This window comes from Lepus europaeus, chromosome 23 (genome assembly GCF_033115175.1).
Source record: "Lepus europaeus isolate LE1 chromosome 23, mLepTim1.pri, whole genome shotgun sequence".
NCBI classification, from domain to species: Eukaryota; Metazoa; Chordata; class Mammalia; order Lagomorpha; family Leporidae; genus Lepus; species Lepus europaeus.
The window spans coordinates 21,020,825-21,042,227 of NC_084849.1; the positions used below are offsets into that span (position 1 = coordinate 21,020,825).

Here is a 21,403-nt window from a genome sequence, read left to right on the forward strand (position 1 = left end):
CGGGCCTTGTGCTCTTCCCTGCAGAGGGCCCCCAGGGCTGTGCATGCTCAGCTTGGTGCGGGAGCTTTTCTAGAGGTAGCGTCAGAGTACCTGCAAACCCTCCTTTGCCCAACGCAACCCGCCTGAACTGGTTTTGGAGGGACCAGGAAGCGCTGTATAGCTTGCAGCGGGGTTCCCTCGGCCGCAGACTGTGAGCTGGTCCACAGCTGAACATTTCCACGTTGAGACACAAGCCTGGGACGAGGACTGTGGCTTAGCGGGCAAAGCTGCCGCCTGCGGTGCCAGCACTCCCTATGTGCGCTACTTCCAGAACCGGCTGCTCGGCTTCCGACCCAGCTCCCTGCGGATGCACCTGGGGAAGCAGTGGAAGATGGCCCAAGTCCTTGGGCCCCTGAACCCACGTGGGAGACCCGGAAGAAGCTCCTGATTGGCCCAGCTCCAGCTTTTGTGGCCATTTAGGGAGTGAACTAGAGGATGGAAGACCTATTTCTGCCTTTCAAATAAAAAAAGAAACCCAGGTCTGAGCAACACTGGCAACGTCCCTGGGGAAGCACCCCTGTTGGCAGCAGGCCTGCCTGTGACCTGGTCTCCAGTACCTCCCTCCCAACCGTGCCAACTCTCCATCTCCACCACCACAGCCAGTGAACTTGAACGCGGCCGTCTGGAGCCAATGAACTCCACCCCACTATTCTGTGGCTCTCCTGACAGCAGATCTTGGGGTCTAAGAACCAAGTCAGAACATTCTCATCACCGACTGTCCCAGAGTCCCCCACGGAGCCCCTGCCATCCTGAGATCTGTGGAGAAGGATGCACACCACAGCTCCTCAACTTGGCAAGCTGACGGTGCACACAGAGCAGCAGACACTGAAGCCAGGGGTCAGGTCTCCAAGGAGTGGAGGAGCCCCACCCTGGAGGGCTCTGCAGGTGCTACGGGACACAGCACCTACACAGACCCGGCCTCCACGCAGCTTGAGACGTGGCCCCCTTGGGTCCCAGCTGCCTGTGGCTGGACCTTCTCGTCTAGTGAGGACGAAGACTTCTCTCTCTGAAGGGAAGTTCACCTCGCCACACATCTGTCTCCCACACCGAGCTGCAGCTTTTCTGCACCTCGGTGGCCACCTCTCTCAACAAGCAGCTCTAGAACCTAAGATGCAGAGCAGACCGGCAGCACGCGGTCCTCACAGGGGAGAGGTGAACCAGCCCTGGACCCAAATGCCTCACTCTTCTAATGACCAGAACTGAACAGCAACTTCCTAACACTTAAGGGTTTCCCGTATTTTATTTGTTTAAAACTGATTTTCAGAAAGCCAAGAATCATAGCATATAATACTTTTTCAGTTACTGTTCCAGTGCTTTTTAAAAAATATGTTATTTATTTGAAAGGCAGAGTTACCAGGATAGGGGCATGAGGGGAAGAGGGCGAGCGCTCCCATCCCCCGATGGCCCCAACGGCCAGGGCTGGGGCAGGCGGAAGCCAGGAGTCTGGAACTCCATCCAGGTCTCCCACCTTGGCGGCAGGAGTCCAGGCACCTGGGCCATCTTCCACTGCCTTCCCCAGAGCAGCAGCGGGGAGCTGGACCTGAAGTGGAGCAGCTGGGCCTGAATGGTGCTCACGTGGGATGCCGGTGTTGCAGGCCGCACTTAGTTTTGAAATCCAGAGTTATTTTAGAAACCCAAGATAGCAACTTAGTGTGGCACAGGCCCACGGAGATAGCAACTTAGTGTCGCACAGGCACCGGTGAGGAGAGGAGCCTGAAGCCGACCACGCAGAGCCTTTCTGTGGCTCCCTTTCCCAGAGCGGTGGAAAAGGTGGGCGCAGCGGCCCACGGTGCCTCAGGCGGATGTGGCACCAGGAACAAGCACTCAGCACACAAAGGGCATTTCTGTGAAATTTATTTTCTGTTTAAATTTCATTTACTTTGTTTTACTGTAATTTACACAAGAGACTGCCAAGTAAACTAGGTATTTTACGTTCACCACACATTCCCTCAAGTCTCCACAGTTGTTAGGAAAACATTAAAATCCATGTGCCGGGCTCTCATTTGCATGTGCGCCCAGGCTCCCAACGATCCTACAGACGCCAGTGAGAGTTAAGTTCATGAGAAGGAGAGGGCTAGACTCTTCACAAACCAGCAATGACCTCCCTCGCGCAAACCTCTGCAGACGACGACTACGCGCTGACGGAACCCATCTTCCATCAGTGCCCAGAGAGCACGCCTGCGGCTTCATCCTGAGTGCACGGAGGATGTGAAGTGCGGCGGCCTTCCTGGAGGAGGACAACAGGGTCCTTGTCTGACTCCCAGCTGTCCCTCCAGGGGGACACAGGCCGCGCAAGGAGACGAGACTGTGGGCGAGGCTGGCTGCCAGTGGGATCTGATTGCAGGGTGTGGTGTGTCTCAGGAGGCACGGGAGGTTACAGAAGACAGTTTGTGACCTGAAGGCTTCAACATCATCATTCGACTCAAGCTTCCAGGACTGACAGGAGAAAAACTGAACCCGGACAGAGAAAGCTGATACAAATCTTACCTAGGCACTGTGCCTGCCTTAAAAAAAATAAAAATGGAAAGAGTGGCAGTGGCTTCTAGTGAGCGTCCTCAGGCTGCCTGTGCAGGGTCTGTTCCACGACGGCCGACGTGAGAGCACAGCCCCAGGCTGGAGGTGCACGGCCCGTGGGGGCCTCCCGACCCCAGGCAGGCAGGCCCCACGCCGTGGCTGACACGGTGCCCGCTGGAAGCGGGCTTCAGCACACTGCATCGTGTGAGGGCCCCGAGCACCTGCAGGGCTCCCACGCAGCTCCAGAGAACTGACACTACAGGAGCGAGACCCCCTCACGTGCTCTAACGCCGACTTTCCTACAGGGCCTACCATACCATTAAGATACATTTTCTCATCGATTTCTTTGTTTGCCTAGCAGGAACCTACGAACTGTCTACTGTTTATTATAAATCACAAACCATAATCTCCATTTTTTGCTAGGTTTGGTGTAGAAAAATACTTGAAATGTAAAATACAAAACTCCAATAAAAACCGGGCATTTTTTTTTTAAAAGGACTTTCCCCTTAGGGAAAACAAGTAAAAACTGGCCTGTAACTTTACTCCTCACTTAATAGACTTTGTCAAATTTGGCTGTAAGTTAATGACCATCCAGAAATAAATAGTTATAAATACATTCAGAGTTTATAGTCTAGACTCATTGGAATACCAAAAAATTTCAAAGATATTTTACTGTGGGAGTCTGTTGATTATGGGATTAAAATAAAAATTTATAGGATATTCATTTAAAAGAACAGAAAAGTAAGAAAAGGCTATATATATTGGTCCACAACTTGACATTTATGAAACATACCAGCTAGTATTACATTGCAGTCAATCTGTCCATTAATGGTATTACTCTGATAATTATTATTAAAATCTGTTCCAGGTATATATATTGAAAATATTTTCTCTTGCATTCTCGCTGAAGATAGGTACAGTACTTTGGAGACACTGGGCTAATCCCTTCAGTATTCTGTATGTACATATACACAAGTGCGTGCCTGTGGGCTGTAGCTCTACATGCGTCCTATAGACAGCTACAGACACACGCACACACATACATATACACACGTGGCTGGGAACCTGTGCGTGTGCGAACATCACCAGCCCACGTCTGGCAGACGCCGACACTGCGAGACTCTGGTCAGATTCCTCTTCACTCGTCACTGGCTGCACTTGTTCCCCTCACTTGACCTTGATTGCGTAACTGTAAGAAAAGTGAAAGGCGATGCAAAAGATGTTATTACACAGCAAGGGACAGAAAATGTTAGACAGCAGCTTGTCCCACACATTCTTCAGGAAAAAAAAATCCAGTGTAGCAAAACTTTTGGCAGAGAATGTTCCCTAACTACTGCATCTTAAAAATTTCATCTGTTCGAAAAAATTCTGGTCTCACTAATGGCATCACAAGTTGTTTCATTGGAGGGAAAATACATTAGAGGCAGAATCACAGGAACTCAGGCAAACTTAACAAAAACAGCAAACTTAAAGAAAATAATGTAAATGAACACTGAATTTAAGGAGCAGGCTTTGGAGGCATCCTCAGAGTCTCTTCATTCTTATGGGGTCCAGCCACTGCTCTTCGTGGGCGAACACTCCACTGTGGTCATGCCCAGGGACTACAGCACTCGCAGAGGGAGGCAGGCAGGGTCAGGGCACGTCGGAGCTCAACACTTACAAGTGCCAACAGTGCGCTGTCCTGGTCTTTGCTCACTCACACTGCTTCCAAAGGGGACACAGGGTCTGATGCTCTTTTCCTCCCCTCGTGGAAAATCTGTCAGCTGGGCATACAATGCGTGATAAAGCAGACCACAGGCATGCTTCACACTGTGAATTACAGTGTAAAGCCAACTGCAAAGACACCTGACGAGCCAATGAAGACTTTCTGGCGCACACAGAACCGTGCGCTGCTGGGAGCTGCAGCGGCTGGACTGCTGGCCGGGTGAAGGGCGGCTTTCCTCACTTGCCACGTGGGCAGCAGCTGACACCGAGAACTGGCTCAGGATCACTGCAGTGAACCTGCCCCACGGCCAGCACCCTTATAGAACATGAACTCAAGTAATCACTGTCGGTTTCTCAAAATACAACCACATTGAACACTGACAGAGCCTCTGCCAGGAGGTTTACTGCCCATCACCTTTTACACATTCTTCTCCCCAGGTCTTCACTTACACAGTTTGATTTTGTCTCTGACCCTACAGGGGACTCATCTAGACATCAGCAGCCGACGTGCCTCGGACGGAACCCTTCTTACGCATCTAAACGTAAAATAAAATCGTGAGCTGCTGAAATCAGACTCTAAATAGGGGTTAGTAAGCAGGAGAAGGAAAACAAGGGCTCTAGGAGAGAACACGAAGTGGCGGCTACCTGCTCATAACACATTCCCACTCAGAGCTGAATTCTGAGGTCTCTCTGGTCATTCTGGTTTACAGCCAATCTTACAAAAGGCTCCCTTTGCGCAGCACAGTTAACGTGTGCATTTCTGAATCCAAGAAACGAAAGACTGTGGACTGATGACCTGAGGTTATCGAAGGCCAACAGGTCAATGCACTGCGTGGCTGTGTGTGAGCCCATGCCCGGTGGTCTGGTCCCTGTCTTCACAATCCTAGATAGACAGGAAGCCGTGCATGCATGGCCACTCCTCTGTTTCCCAAGACCAGGGCTTCTGGGCAGTTTACTGAAGAGAGGGGCACTGGGTAAGCACAGGAGCAGTACACAGCACACAAGGAAGCACACAGATGCATCGGAGAGAACAGGCACTCACAGCAGCTACAGAGACAAAAACTCAAGGAGAAAATCAATAAGCACACAAATGCAATGAATACATTCCAAAAACCCAACACCCCGCCCCCGCGCCCCGCACCAGGTGAGAACAAACAGATCTAAGGTTACTCACAGAGCTCATGCAGGGAGGAGCCCAGCCCCAGCAGCTTTGGTGGGAAGATGGGCCAGGGCCATCTATCCTTCTGTCCAGGACCAAAACCCATTTGAAAGGAAGCCAGTGTTTAAGATATTTGTGAAGTAAGAGCATCACAACACATCGAAGTCCAGGCAGAGGGGCTTCTGAGAGTGCTCAGCCCCTGGGCAGGGAGGCACGGATGGCCTGAGGCCTGGACATGCTCACAGGGCAACTGGGAGGGCTCCAAGCAGCCGCACGGCAATGCCACAGGGAGCCAAGAGCAAAGAACTTAACAGCACCCAACACGAAGGTGACCAGCACTGAACGCTGAGCTTTGTCTTCACACGTCTCTGAAACCTTCCATGATGAAACTGCTCCAAGGCTGTGTCCTGCTGACCACCCCAGAGCCAGGTATCAGAAGACTGACAACTTGCGAGGGAAGCCAGAGGGAAGAGGCGGCCTCAGCCAGGGAGACCTACTCTCATCACCCAGTCAGCGCTGCCGACTCTCCTTCCTCTGACAGTTCTTCAGCATGAAAATCAGAACCAACGAGACTTTCTAGACAACTTGAAACAACAGAAATAACCCTGTTTCCTGTCTGCACTGGGAGCCTGGCATGAAGAGCGGACTCACATGCTGCTCTCTCCCGTGCAGGACCCCTGCTGCTGGAGCAGGAGGCAGGCTGCAGGGAAGGGGTCGGGCTCGGGGCCGCGGGGCGTCTGCCTGGAGTCGGAGAGGGACCTGGCTCTTGCACATGGGACAACAGAAGTGGGCGAGAAGCATGGAAGGAAAGGCAGAAGTGCCCAGGGCCTGCTCTTTAGCTCTTTAAAAGTACGCATACATGTGTAGGCGAAGCCCCTCATGCCCTATTCTACTCTTTAAATATTTCATCAGGGACTGGCCTAAAAATAAGGGGGAGGTTTTAATCACCCTACTCCTAAGATCTAGATAGAACTCAGAGTCCTATCACTAGTATGAGAAGTTGGGACCAAGGAGGCTTCTACTGGCTGACCTAGAAACCAAAACCCAATTTATAATGTTTTCTCGATAGGAAAGTATGTTCCAAATTCCAAACAATCAAGTTAAAAATTTTTGGAACAAAATCCATTCATAAGTTGGAGTCTGCCTGTAGTTTACTTTTTGTGTAAGATAAGGTTAAAACATTTTATTGCCTTATAAAGAAAATATGTCCCAGGCCCTCTCAGAACATTTGTATAAAGCTAATTAGAAGCAGGCCCGCTGTAATCACCAAACGTAAGCAATTTTAAACACAGATTCTTCAGGATGCGATGTGCCAGGGAACCCGATTTGCTGCCATTCTCCTGTGACTAAGCCAGCCTTGCACTCAGCGCCATCACACACTCGCACCTGCGGGGCTTCCAGACCGGGCCTGCTGGCAGGACTTGGGATGACTACATGGAAACCACGGCGGGCCCTGGACATTCCTTGGTTTGTGTCCCCCACGGGGCCTCACTGCCAACTGCAGGCAAGCGTGGTCCAGAGCAAAACCAAAACCAGACGCACGCAGGAGGAAGCCAGTGAAGAATTCATCCCTGAGAGAGAGAAGGCACCCACTGGCGGCAGGGCCTGCTCACTGGCGAGGGAGGCGAGGAGCTGGGGGAGACCTGGCACCAACACAGGGCGCGCTGGCCGCCTGCCTGACAACCACCTGACTCTGCCTGAAGCCTCTCAGGAAATGACGAAATGACGACTCCCCCTGGCAGAGGGAGGATGCCCGTCTGCGGCGAGCCCCCAGCCCTACCTTCTCTAGGCGAGGGAGCAGTGCCGACACTAACACTGTGGCTGGGACACAACCTGAGTCCAGGCCTACCTGGTCTTGACACTGAGTGCCTGGAAAGCAACACAGAGCGGGCGCCATCAGAGGACTGACGCAGGGCAGAGCACAGAGCCACAGAGCCCTTACAGGCTACAAGCTCCAGATCAGGGGCACTCCGTTACCTTCATCAGATGCCCACGACAGAGAAACGAGGACAAGGGGGGGCTGTCAGTGTCCAGGAGAATCCAGAGAGGAAGGAATGGCCGAGCACCCTCTTCCTAATCCAAAGTCTACACTTCCAAGCACATGCAAAGTTTCAGAAAAGAGGAAAGGAAAGAAGCCTCATAGAAGGCAAGTCTTACTGTTTCTAGTTCTTTTTGAGTTTCATCTTCCATTCTCCTAATGTCTTCCATTGTCAGATCAATCCACTTGTCAATCCAACAAAACAGCTGGCGATGAAAGTTTGTAAATATCCTTTTTTCTTGCTTTTAAAAACAAAGGAGAAAAGTAGCATAAGCTGGCAAAACCCCAAGATTAACGACAAATTAACCTTACATGCCATGATTGACCCACAACATTCACAGACTTGTTATGCGAAGACTGCTGCCGATCGACTAGCGGCAAGCTTAATTCCAGGCTGTTATTCTGAATAGCAAAGTGAGAAGAAACATGTCTCTCAGGAATGGGAAGGAATCTCTCCTGGCAAAGGTGTCATGATCTAGCAGAAACGGGGAAAAAAAAAGTGTGCTGTGCACGGCTCGATCCAGCCAGCTCCCACTGCACCTGATGTGCTTTTACCTTTTTCTAAATGTCGACGAGCAAAGGCCGACCGCATTTCTTCTGCTTTGAGACCATCACTGCCATGCCTCGCTTCTCTGCCATTCAAAGGAAAACTGCGAGGCGGCACACAGCACTGCACTCAAGGAGTCCTGGGTTCTTTATGATAAAGATGTTTCACACACTGAGAACTACTGTAAGCTCTATGAATGCTTCAATATTTACTTATGTATTTTGAAAGTCAGAGTTACAGAGAGGGAGGGACAGAGAGATCTTCTACCCACAGGTTCATGCCCCAGATGGCCCAACAGACAGCACTGGGCCAGGTCTCTCACATGGGTGACAGGGGCCAACCACTTGGATCATCTTCTGCTGCTTCTCCCAGGCCATTAACAGGAAGCTGGATTGGAAGTGGAACAGCCGGGACACGAACCTGCACCCATATGGGATGCCGGCGTCACAGACAGCAGCTTTACCCGCTACGCCATAGCACCGGCCCGTCTATGAAATGTTTCTAAGGTTTATATTACTGCCACTATATATCTACAACCGTGCATACAATTAGAAGTTTTAGTTTCTAAATTATTTAAGTTTAAACTTTCCCAAGAAGACAGAAAAGTGACAGAACCATGAGTATTTTTGGATGGTTCTTGACTTTTTCCACCCCATGAATAGAAGGGACTTCAACAGGTACATGAACAATTCGCATTATCTTTTAAGTCCATTTTCCACGAATTGTTCATACATGTGGATTGATCTTCTATTACAATGATCCAGGCGGAAGGAAGGAAACCAGTGTTTACACAGTGCCTACCATGGGCCGACCGCACGCAGGCCCAGGCATGATTACAGTTTCCAGCACTGTGAGGTCCTTCGCCTTTCCATCGTGACAACAGCTGCAATTTCTTTTTTAATTTTTATTTATTTTCTTCTTATTATTTTTTTTGACAGGCAGAGTGAACAGTGAGAGAGAGAGACAGAGAGAAAGGTCTTCCTTTTTGCCGTTGGTTCACCCTCCAATGGCCGCTGCAGCCAGCGCATCGTGCTGATCCGAAGCCAGGAGCCAGGTGCTTCTCCTGGTCTCCCATGGGGTGCAGCCCAAGGACTTGGGCCATCCTCCACTGCCTTCCCGGGCCATAGCAGAGAGCTGGCCTGGAAGAGGGGCAACCGGGATAGAATCCGGCGCCCCGACCGGGACTAGAACCCGGTGTGCCGGCGCCGCAAGGCGGAGGATTAGCCTGTTGAGCCACGGCGCTGGCAGCAGCTGCAATTTCAAAGGAGGAAAGCGACGGTGAAACACAGACATGACGAGTCATGGGACTGGGCGATGTAACGGGGCGTCCTCATCAGGCTAATGGAATAAACACGCACACTATGGGAGAAGTCCATTCCAGGGACACTTGCCACATTCCAGGGACACTTGCCACATTCCATGGGTATTTGCACAACGGCAAGTCCTCTTCCTGGATGTAACTGCCCACATCATTTTTACTTTCACAAAGACAACAATTAGGAGCTGGACCCTCGGGAGTGCCCGTTCTCAGGGAGGGCCTCTAAAGTGCAAGGTGCGTGAGTGGCTCGAGAGGTGGGGGCTCCAGCGGAGCAGGGGCAGGACACCACGTTCCCAGGGGGGACCTGTCGTACGTGCCAATGGCTCTCTGCAGAAAGGCTGGGCACGGGACCAGGAAAGCACCAGTCAAGACACTGCTCTGCTCGTCCCCCAGGACAGCCCTGACAGCCTCCCCTGCATCTGCCTCCGCGGCTCCTGGGGATGAAGGGCGGGGCCACTAATGCTCCCCCCGGGAAAAAAGACGGAGAAGGCAGTAAGGGGACTGCTCCGTAACGGAGACCTCAGGTCTCCCCACACTCTGAACAGGCGTTACCTTCTGAATGAAGTTCTCTACTTTGCTTTGCAGCCCCCACCACTTGAACTTGATGGTCACCAGCTTATAGGCACACATCTGAGGACAGTCAGGCTTGTTTGCCAGCTCCTTCTAGAAGAAGAAAATGGAAAAGGGAAAACTGTGACTGAAACATGTATGCTTCGATTAAAATGGACAGTTGTGGGACAACATCACGGCCGTTCACGGAGAACATCACAACCTCTTCTGTGTTGAACTCGGCTACCTGGGAATGCGAAATCAGTCGCCAAAGCGGCACTGCTGCCCTGCCGTGAGCCCTCCTTCTACAGAGCAAGACACCGCTCAGCTCTGAGTTTGACAGGTGCACTGCTCTGAGTCACATGATTCAGTTTTCTTATTACGTATCAAGTTCTACTCACACATCAATAATGCCATCATTGCACTCCTACTATGGGTGTGGGGGGGGGCACGATGAAAAATGATGAGGAATCTTAGTTGTCTTCTGTAGCTTCAAACACTGGCGGAGTGGAGTGGCACTGCTTATTATATTAACTGAGGTGTTTGTTGAGAGAGATAAAAAGCGAGGGAGCCACAACACTGATCTCATTATCAAGCATTCGAAGGAAATCCTTTACATGCAGACTTCTAATGTCCTGGTTCCTAGCTGCCCCAGTCTTAGCTGTTGTGGCCATTTGGGGAGTAAACCCACAGGGTGGAAAAATCTCTCTTTCTCTTGCTCTGCCTTTTAAAAAATCTCAAAGAGAATGAAGAGACAAAATATAATGTCTGCAACTGTTTAAGGCTGCAAAAAAGCTGCAACCTCGGATGTCACCCTATGTTCAGAGTGCAAAAATTTACTCTATTTTTATAGGTAGCCAATTTTTGTTTTCAAGAAAATGCATGACTATTCTTCGCATCATCAGCATGTTCCAACCCCCCAAGCTCTTTCTGCCCTGTATATCTCTTTTTTTTAAAGATTGAAAGTCAGCATTATATAGAAGGGGGGAGGGGAAGAGAGGGAGGGAGGCAGGGAGGAAGGGGGGAAAGAGAGAGAAAGAGAGAGAGAAAGAGAGAGAGAGAGAGAGAGAGAGAGAGAGAGAAAGAGAGAAAGACAGAAAGAGAGAAAGAGAGAGAAAGAGAGGGAGAGAGAGAGAAATTGGCTGCAATGGCTGGAGCCGTGCCCAACTGAAGCCAGGAGCCAGGAGCTTCTTCCACGTCTCCCATGCAAGTGCAGAGGCCCAAGGAGTTGGGCCATCTTCTACTGCTTTCCCAGGCCACAGCAGAGAGCTGGATTGTATGTGGAGCAGCCGGGACTCAAACTAGGGACCATACGGGATGCTGGCACTGCAGGAGGCGGCTTTACCCATGATGCCACAGCGCTGGCCCCTAGCCGGCTAAAGGGAGGGAGAGTGAGAAGGGCCTGTGGAGAGTGAGTCTGGCCAAGCGTCAGCAACTGCAGACCACAGGTGGAGTTCACTGCTCTATTCTTCCAGACCCAGACCCTCCAGGGCTGACCCAGAGGAGCAGAGCAGGCCTGCAGCAGCAGGCACACACCTGTTTCCCCACAAGTGAGGGGCACACCAAAGGGGAGCAGAGAGGAACTGCAGGTACATTCTGGGAAAGGGCCATTCTGTGAACCCATTTATTTGACAGGTAGAGTTACAGACAGTGAGAGGGAGAGACAGAAAGAGAGGTCCTGGGGCCGGCGCCATGGCTCAGTTGGTTAATCCTCTGCCTGCAGCGCCAGCATCCCATTTGGGTGCTGGGTTCTAGTTCCGGTTGCTCCTCTTCCAGTCCAGCTCTCTGCTGTGGCCTGGGAGGGCAGTGGAGGATGGACCAAGTCCTTGCGCCCTGCACCTGCATGGGAGACCAGGAAAAAACAACTGGCTCCTTGCTTCGGATCGGCACAGCGCCGGTCTTAGCAGCCATTTGGGGGGTGAACCAACAGAAGGAAGACCTTTCTGTCTCTCTCACTAACTCTACCTGTCAAATAAAAAAATAAATAAATAAAAAAGAAGAAGAAGAAGAAGAAGAAGAAAGAGAGGTCCTCCATCTGCTGGTTCACTTCCCAAATGGCCACAACAGCCAGGACTTGGCTCATCTGAAGCCAGGAGCCAGGAGCTTCCCTCTGGGTCTCCCACACGGCTGCAGGGGCCCAAGCACTTGGGCCATCCTCTGCTTTCCCAGGCCAGCAACAGAGAGCTGGATAGGAAGAGGAGCAGCCAGGACTAGAACCGGTGCCTTCAGTAGGTGGAGGATTAACCTACTGTGCCACAGCGCCAGCCCCCGTTCTGTGAACCCTGAGCCCCGACAGCAGTGTTTCTAACATTCTGATTTTATAAAAAAAAAACAAGGACAAAGATAAAACTGTCACCTTAGGACCATTGTGAGGACCAAGTAAGACAGAGCACTCAAGGGCTTCATGTGCATTCATTCCCTCTCTCCCTTACCCTGTAAGAGTCGCTTTTGGGCCGGCGCCGCAGCTCACTAGGCTAATCCTCCGCCTTGCAGCGCTGGCACACGGGGTTCTAGTCCCATTCGGGGCATCGGATTCTGTCCCGGTTGCCCCTCTTCCAGGCCAGCTCTCTGCTGTGGCCAGGGAATGCAGTGGAGTATGGCCCAGGTCCTTGGGCCCTGCACCCCATAGGAGACCAGAAGAAGCACCTGGCTCCGCGCGGTGCGCCGGCCGCAGCAGTCATTGGAGGGTGAACCAATGGCAAAGGAAGACCTTTCTCTCTCTCTCTCACTATCCACTTTGCCTGTCCAAAAAAAAAAAAAAAAGAGTCGCTTTTGCCACTTCGAGTCTACACAGTGTTAAGCAAACCCCTCTAACAGTGTGTGGCTGTGTACAACGCTCTGGGCCAGTCGCACGCTGCTGCCCCACTTCCTGCAGGCACGTACTCATTCGCAATTCCATTTTCAGAACGCTGTGCGAGAGTGACAATTCCTCCCACTCAGAGCCTCAATTCAAAACCTGATGTACTTCTAGGTCTTCCTCCAAAACCGCAGCATTATTCCTCATCAGACCACATTTCCCCTCAACGGTCTATGATGGCCCAGATAAGTGAGTCCGAGGGCTACCCTCCACGAGAAAGTCCACACTGCTATTATTCATGGGCCGGAAAGTTCCATGGAGTCCCGCATGACTGACTTACCTTTCCAAAGAGAGGTCTGTCCTGAAGTAACACTGCACCTTCTGAATGACCTGGCTCCTTGGTTAAACCCATGAGGTAACACTAGTAAGCTTTTCAATAAAAATATTACAGTGCCGTGTCCTTCTGCAAGTGAGCTCTGTTCATCAGAAGTTGGCTAGTTCAGCTGCCCTTTTCCACTCGGCACCCTGGGAAGCAGTACCAGTGTGAGAACTCAACATGCGTGTGTGCGCGTGCGCCCCTCACCTCACACCTGATGAGTAAGATGGACTAGCAAGCAGTGAGGAGACCCCGATTACGCCTGCGTCTGTGCTAGGTGTGGTCAGATGACGTCCGAGCAGCTCACGGACAAGTGCACAATATCAGGGGGTGGACAATGTCCGGCCCACAGAAGCATTTGTTCTCTGTGCCGAGGAAACCGCAGATGGGACTCTACATTCAATCCACCTATAGCCAGCTAATGTTTGAGTGATCATTCTGCATGCCCTGTGTATGTTGTTATAAATATCCACATGGCCCTTGGCAGAAAAAAGGTTCCCGACACTCATACAAATAATAGTGAAAAAACATCTCTGCCCTTGGTGCCCTTACGCCCTTCCAGAAGGGAGACCCTTTGCCGTGGAGGCCGTAGCTCTGAGCTACAATCATGTAAATACACTGCCGCCCCAACTCCATCATCTGCAGGCCCCGGCACTATGCAGCGCTACTGTGTCCAGGAGTGGTCACCCAGCCTTCCACTGGACAGCGCTAGCTTCTGAGGCCCAGTTTTACTGAAATAACAAGGTTGGTCTTCATAGATCCATTTTTCACTAGACAATGAGCCAACGCGGGGGTACTAATCCAGAGTGTTACCAAAAACCCTCTGGAAAGTGGGTTCACAACACTGAACTTGCAGGACAGGAGCAGCAGAGCTATTAGGCAGGTGGGAAGGGAACGCGGCTGCTCCCATTATGCAAGCTGCCACGAGCAGGATCCTAGCCCTGTCTGACAGGAGGGGCTGGGCTCCAGCAGAGCTGTCTCCATCTTCCACTGAGGTGAAACTAAAGGCAGGGAGGGGCGAGTGAGCTTCGCTTTAGCTGTCGGCTGCAGGTGGTACAGACATGCAAGGTGTTAGGCTGTGGATGTAAAAGGACAAAATGTCCTTTATGTCTAACGGCTTGTCTTAAAACTTCTACTGTTTGGTGTCTTACACTATACTATGCCTGGGCTTTACCTAAACATCAACACAAAACCACAAACCCTGCAGCATCACTGAATAACCCTCACACACCTTCCAGATCAAACCCCAGGCCGTCCTGTGAGTTATACTGCTGAGAGCTTCCTGCGGGAACCGAGTCACTGGACGCCTTGTTCTGAACGCGAACCCCAGGCAGTCTCTGTGGAACACTGCCTTTCTGGAGTTCTCCAACAATCTTATGAAACAGCAGGATAAAGCATGGTTCTAATTAAAGGAGTAGGCGCAATGTAATACAAACACGTCTCTTCCAAACATGGGTCTCACGTACAGAATGACACACGTGACTTCAATAGTTAACCAGGTTTGCTTCTCATTCTTCCTGGTGACTGCCAAGCTGCTCACATCAACTAACTGGTAAGTCTATAAAGTAACACTAGTTTAGAAAATTTATTTTTAAAAACGAAGTTCTTCAGGTTCACCTCTCTAAAAGGTACATTCAGTCTTCCTCTTTTCCCTCTGATTCACAACTGATTTCATTAAAATGCCTTCTAGGGAAGGGCACAAGAATCAGCTGAAAACCAGAGAAGTGAACAGCTGGCTGTTCTGATTTCCAGGCCCAATTCTGCACTGCACCAACTCCTCCAGGGTGAGTCACGCAGGGGACGGTACAGACACAGAACCTCAAACACGCCCAGGAGGCGGCCGAGGACACTCAGGCTATTTCCTGCTTTTCTTCCATTATTATTGTTATTGTAATATCTACATATATTCAAGATCTCACCTAATCCTAAACTGGGAGTCATCTCCTAATTTGAACAAGTCTTCAAACTGGTGGTTAAGTTAAGAACGTTATCTTTAGTTTTCCACACTTAATGAGGAAACAGATAATAGGGATACAGCCTAGATGTGAAAGCAAAGCCTAAAAGGAACCCTTCGGTGCCATCCTTCTGGGGTGCAATGAGGTACCACGTAGCAAGAAGTCTTACAGCTGTGCCCACCTACCACACCCCCTTTAACCTGGTAATCCACTCTCGGAAACGCATCCTATTCAGCAAGTAAGGAAATCACACTGGGATTTAATTTATAATAGCAAAGACCTAGGCTTATTAATGATCAACATCAGCACCCACTAAAGCAGAGTGGTGAACCAGCTCATGGGCCTTCGCAGCAACCAGGGCATCGTGCACAGACTCATGAACAGCCAACAACATGGCGGCGGCGGGGAACTGGAATCCACATAAACAGTATCTGTGTATGGAATAAATATCTGTAACAGAATGCATGGTAAAACAACTAATATTTTATTTTCTGATGGGTACAATTCCTTATTTTCAAAACTGATATATGACATTTTATTATAATCAGGGAAGAAAAAAAAAAAGCTACTGCTTAAAAGACTGACTCAAAAAAAAAGTTTGGGCCCTCAGCCAAATGTTTTAGGACAAAGACTTACATTGTCCTAAATTATCTGGGTACCATTTCAAAACTTTTTTGACTAAAACAATCTAAATGTTTTTCTGCTTTTCTCTTTGATGTTTAATAGATCAAAGCTAAACAAAAGTAAACAAAGTCAAGCTAACAGCTGAATTACGATCTTTATTATAGATAACCTTAGTCCAACCCATATTCAGGTTTTCTCAAAAGCAGTCACAGGGAATATATGCAAAGGGCATCACCATCGACTCGTCAGGTTATCAGAAACATCCCGAAAAATGTGCATCCTCAAAACATGAAGAGTCTCAACAGGCTGTTTGGGACCCCTGTTCAGAGAATGTTCTAGGACCCACAGGAGTCCTGGTTTGACTGGCCAGCTCCCAGGAGGGCCACAGCCCGGGTTTTCTTTGGTCTTAACGCAGATCTCTTCTGATCCTTTCCTTTTTGTAGATTACAAGGTAACCACAAAACAAAGTCAAAATCTACTGTAAGATTTTACACACATAACGCCAATCTAGCCCAAATTTGGTACCATCTCACCTAAAGCAAAATGGTTAATGATTATCTGTTTCTTAAGAGTAAATAAAATTGTTTGGCTATTAAAGGAGTTCATGTAGACTAAAGCATGGAAATATAAAAAGACTTTTTAAAAAAAGAAAGCAAAGACTGGTTAGTTACAAACAGCAATCAAGTCTCTGAGCCGTGGGTTGACGGAGGAACCCCAAACCAGGGCCCATCACTGCATAATTTAAACTTCATCTGTAACGCAACAAGCACTAGTTAGTTGTGAAATGTTTCCAAAATTGTATTTAAATAGTTTGTATATTCACTGAATTCCTAACATTTCATGTTTCTAACTATAAATGTAACTCCCAAACTCAAATCCTGTTTCCAATTTAACAAGACGTATTGGGTTACTCTAAGGTATGTGGACAAGGCCTGAGGGGGAGTAATGTATACTGGAGCCATACAACATAACTAACTAAACAAAACGCAGTGTGTTTGACTGGAATGGGGAGCAATCAGTCCATGTTACCCACAAGAAACCAGCTTCTTGAATCTGTGACAAACAAATATATACAAATGTGAAAGAGGATTGAACAAAGGACTCCAAAAGCACTCTGGAAACTCATTTTCTAGAAATGTTCTCTCACGGCCTCTTGAGACCATCTCAATGTTACACAGACTTTTTCCAATTTAAGAACACGTTAGGGAGAGCGGGCATTGAGCCTAGCCATTAAGAGGTCTATCCATGTCCCACATCAGAGTGCCTAGGTTCAATTCCTGGTTCAGGGTTCTGCTCCTGACAAGTGCAGCTCCTGGGAGGCAGCGATGATACCTAAGTAACTGGGCCCCTGCCACCCACACAGGAGACACGCACTGCATTCTCTGCCATTGCGGACCAGCAGATGGGAGTGTGCTCGCTAGCTCGAATAAACAAAAAAATGAACAGAGCTGAGATGGAGACAGAATAGGTATATGCTGCGTTTAATCAAAGATAACACTTTGCGAAGACACAGCAGGTTCTAGAGGCTCATACTCCCTTCATATGCTAATTTTCAATTTAAGCAATCTGAATGCTCAATTTCAGCTGTTGATTCTGTAAGATAAGTTTCCAACCAGATTTCCCTAAGAAAGTTAAAAATAAATGTGCTGCTGGGGCTGCTGCCAGCGTGTGTTTCAGTCAATACCAACATAGGGCTACACAACATACATGAATGATGCGCACCGCAATTTAAAGCCAACCACCCACCTTCAGGCCCTCCCCAACCGAGAGCCATGCTCTCATTTTCGTGTAGGTAGCCATGGGTCAAGATGTGCCGTGGAAATGATGGCAAGTCCAACATTTGATTTTCATCTGGTTTAAGACAGTTAGTTAACATATCCAGCAAATCCTGAGCACTTACTCTGAGCCAGCCTCTGTGCCAGCACTTCCACACACCGCGAGAAGTCAGCCAGCCAGCCAAGCAGTGGAGAAGGGAGACAGACCACTACCCTGACAGAGGCACCAAATGCTGTGAGAAACCGTTTTCCACATTCCTCCAAACCGAGTATTCCGCATAACTTATACAGTCTCCACCCCTCCCCCTTTTTAAACCATGCAGGACTGTGGGGCTGGCACTGTGGCACACTGGGTTAAGCTACTGCACGTGATACCAGCATCCTATGTCAGAGTGCCGGTTAGAGTCCTGGCTCCCAATTCGGCTCCTTGCTCATGTGCACAGGAAAGACCAGAAGATCGCCGAAGTGCTGGGGTCCCTGCCACCTGTGTAGGACACCATGCTGGAGTTCCTGACTCCTGGCCGGCTCAGCCTTGGCTGTTGCAGCCATCTGAAGAGTGACCCAGCAGGTGGAAGGGCTCTCCCTCTGTCTCTCTTCTCCTCTCTCTTGCCAGCTCTGCCTTTAATAATCAGGGGCTGGCGCTGTGGTGCAGATTAAGCAGCATTCCCTATGAGCACTGGCTGGGGTCTGGGCTTCCTCACTTATAAGCCAGTTCCCTGCTAACAAGCCTGGGAAAGCAGCAGAAGACAGCCCAGGTATTTGGGACCCCCGCTACCATCCATGTGAGAGACATGGATGAAGCTCCTGGCTTTGGCCTGGCCCAGTTAAATATGTACTTTAATAACTGAATTAAAAATCCAGTTGCTAGGGCCAGCACTGTGGCGTAGTGGGTAAAGCCGCTGCCTGTAGTGCTGGCATCCCATATGGGCACTGATTCTAGTCCCAGCTGCGCCACTTCCGATCCAGCTCTCTGCTATGCCCTGGGAAAGCAGCAGAAGACAGCCAAAGCCCTTGGGCCCCTGTACCCTCATGAGAGACCCAGAAGAAGCACCTGGCTCCAAATTGGCTCAGCTCCGGCCATTGTGGCCAATCGGGGAGTCAACCAGCAGTTGGAAGCTCTCGCTCTCTCTGCTTCTCCTTCTCTCTCTCTCTTTCTCTGTGTAACTCTTTCAAATAAATAATCTTTAAAAAAAAAATCTAGTTGCCAAAGTACTCAAAAAAGGAAAAACAAAAGCAGCTATGTTTAAAGGTCTGCCTTGTCACATGTGTTCTGAAACCTGCTCTAACCGGAACCCAATGATTGCGCCTCTGGGTTACCATTGGGAGGTTTCAAAAGTGAGATTATAGGGAGGGAGCTGTCGACTGCCTTCCGTCCTCCCGAGCCTCAGCGCCATGTTCTTACAAGACACAAGCGTGCACCCTCAGTCCTTCTACCAGGGTGACCACCAATAAAGCACACTGCCCTCGGCCCCGGGAGGAGATGCTGGTCACTTTCCTGACAGTCTATCTCAAGAGACATTTCCACAGCTGGATTTCAACGTCTCCCTATCACCTGCTTACATTCCTTAACTTGGGCCACAATGACCAAGGCTGCATCATCCTTTTCTAGGTCAGGGTAAAAAGAAAAAGGTATCACGGTCAGATGGCAGGCAACCACACGGCGACTTCCACTGGTGTGCAGGATCCAGGGCGACGTGCAGACTACGGCTCAGCAGCTAGAGGGTAACCCTAAAGGCCGTGCTCCAGCTGGAGCTTCTGCTCAGACCAGAGTGACAAGCAGGACCACACCTTTGTGATTCGAAAAAGCACATGCATAAAGATAACAGGTGAACGTAATTTCTAGGTCAACTCCATCTTGACCCTTCTGTATGCCAACGTTCAGAGTGCGGGCTGAAGTTCTGGAGACATGGACAGATGCTTTGGCAAAGCCTCTACAAAGACCTTTCAAGGCCCAATTCTTAATAAGGAAATAGATGTAGACACAGAAGATCAAGTCTTCAATAGGTGTCTGACTTAAATTTGAAGAAAGAAAACAAGGGCTTGCCACAGGATAAACAGGACATCATAACCTTCAAAGGTAGGGCTTCAATTTGGGGAAACAACTGCATCTCACCCAGATCAGAACAAGGCCAACTGGAAACCTAGAAGAAATCCACGGGGGAAATGTTTTTGATAAACCATCAGAACAGGCAGTCCTGTCTACAGAGTGCACACACCCACACCTGAAACCACAAGAGGAGCACGCACACAATGCACTTGTGTGCAGCCAGTGCTACAGGGAAGCAAGGCGTTTACATCCACCAGAAATGCACAAGGGGCTGGAGCTGTGGCACAGAGGGTAAAGCCCCCACCTGCAGAGCCAGCATCCCATATGGGCACTGGTTCCAGTCCCCGCGGCTCCACTTTATATATATATATAATCTTAATTTTTTTGACAGGCAGAGTGGACAGTGAGAGAGGTCTTCCTTTTTCCGTTGGTTCACCCCTCAATGGCCACTGCGGCTGGCGCACTGTGCTGATCCGAACCAGGAGCCAGGTGCTTCTCCTGGTCTCCCATGGGGTGCAGGGCCCAAGCACTTGGGCCATCCTCCACTACACTCCCGGGCCACAGCAGAGAGCTTGCCTGGAAGAGGAGCAACCGGGACTAGAACCCGGTGTGCCGGCGCCGCAGGTGGAGAATTAGCTTATTGAGGCACGGCGCCGGCCTGCTCCACTTCTGATCCAGCTCTCTGCTATGTCCTGGGAAAGCCTTGGGCCCCTGCACCCGCATGGGAGACCTGGAAGGAGCTTCTGGCTCCTGGCTTTGGATCAGCCCAGCTCTGGCCGATGTGGCTATTTGGGGAGTGAACCAGCAGATGGAAGACACCCCCACCACTCCATCTCTTTGCAACTTTCAAATAAATATTAAAAAAAAAAAAGAAATGCACAATTTTGCTTTGAAGCAAAAATTTTCATTAGGTTATAATTTATACTCTTGGGGCCGCTAATGTAGTTTAGTAGCCACTGCCTGTGATGCCAGCATCCTATATGGGTACCAGTTCCAGTCCTGGTGCTTCAGTTCTGATCCAGCTCCCTGTTAATGTGCCTGGGAAAGCAGCAGATGGTCTAAGTGCCTAGGCCTCTGTGGGAAATCTGGAAGAGGCCCTTGGCATTGGTCTGGCCCAGCCCTGGCTGTCGCAGGCATGAGACATCCAATGGATGGAAGATCTCTGACTCTCCCTCTCTATAAATCTGCCTTTCAAATAAATGTTCACACACACACACACACACACTCACACACACACTCCTGTTACTATGCACACAGTTACTTAATCAATTGTTGAACTCAAAGTAACAAAATATAATTCATGTGCTCAGATTTTTAAAAAATCTTTCTTCATGGGGCCGGCACTGTGGCGCAGCAGGTTAACGCCCTGGCCTGAAGCACCGGCATCTCATATGGGTGCCAGTTCAAGACCCAGCTGCTCCACTTCCCATCCAGCTCTCTGCTATGGCCTGGGAAAGCAGTGGAAGATGGGCCCCTGCAGCCACATGGGAAACCCGGAAGAAGCTCCTGGCTCCTGGCTTCAAATCGGCGCAGCTCCGGCCGTTGTGGCCAATTGGGAAGTGAACCATTGGTTGGAAGACCTCTCTCTCTCTCTCTCTCTGCCTCTCCTTCTCTCTCTGTGTAACTCTTTCAAGTAAATAAATGAATAAATCTTTATAAAAAAAATCTTTCTTCAGAGGAAAAATGAAGTCTACATCTGGGTTTGTAGTTTTTTGAAAAATAAAAGGTGTGTATTATATAATAGGCTAGACAAATGGTATGGGATCTAACAAATGTGGAAAATATGACAATCTGTTCCCAACAAAGCCTACCTTCCCTGCTGTCAAAGGCTTTCTAGACTGTGTGGCCCTTTGCTTTATAGCTGCCCAAGTCAGCCATAAATACCTAACCATGAAGGCCAGGGCCAGGAGAGGCAGGAGGTGGTTAACCACCACCAAGCACGTGGATGAGGGTAGGGAGTA

At 49.7% G+C, this 21,403-nt stretch overlaps 1 protein-coding gene across 1 annotated transcript in view; it reads right to left on the bottom strand.

The window, feature by feature from the left end:
* Positions 1-1,881: 1,881 nt before the first annotated feature.
* The window catches only part of PITPNB (phosphatidylinositol transfer protein beta), a 62,807-nt gene continuing 43,285 nt past the window's right edge, over positions 1,882-21,403 (bottom strand). The window contains exons 9-12 of the mRNA XM_062182493.1: positions 9,872-9,982; positions 7,574-7,696; positions 4,708-4,793; positions 1,882-3,742 (exon numbers count right to left, since the gene is read on the bottom strand). Of these exons, the coding sequence (XP_062038477.1) occupies positions 4,746-4,793; positions 7,574-7,696; positions 9,872-9,982 (282 nt within the window). The 3' untranslated portion in view covers positions 1,882-3,742; positions 4,708-4,745. The remainder of the gene's footprint in view (positions 3,743-4,707; positions 4,794-7,573; positions 7,697-9,871; positions 9,983-21,403) is intronic.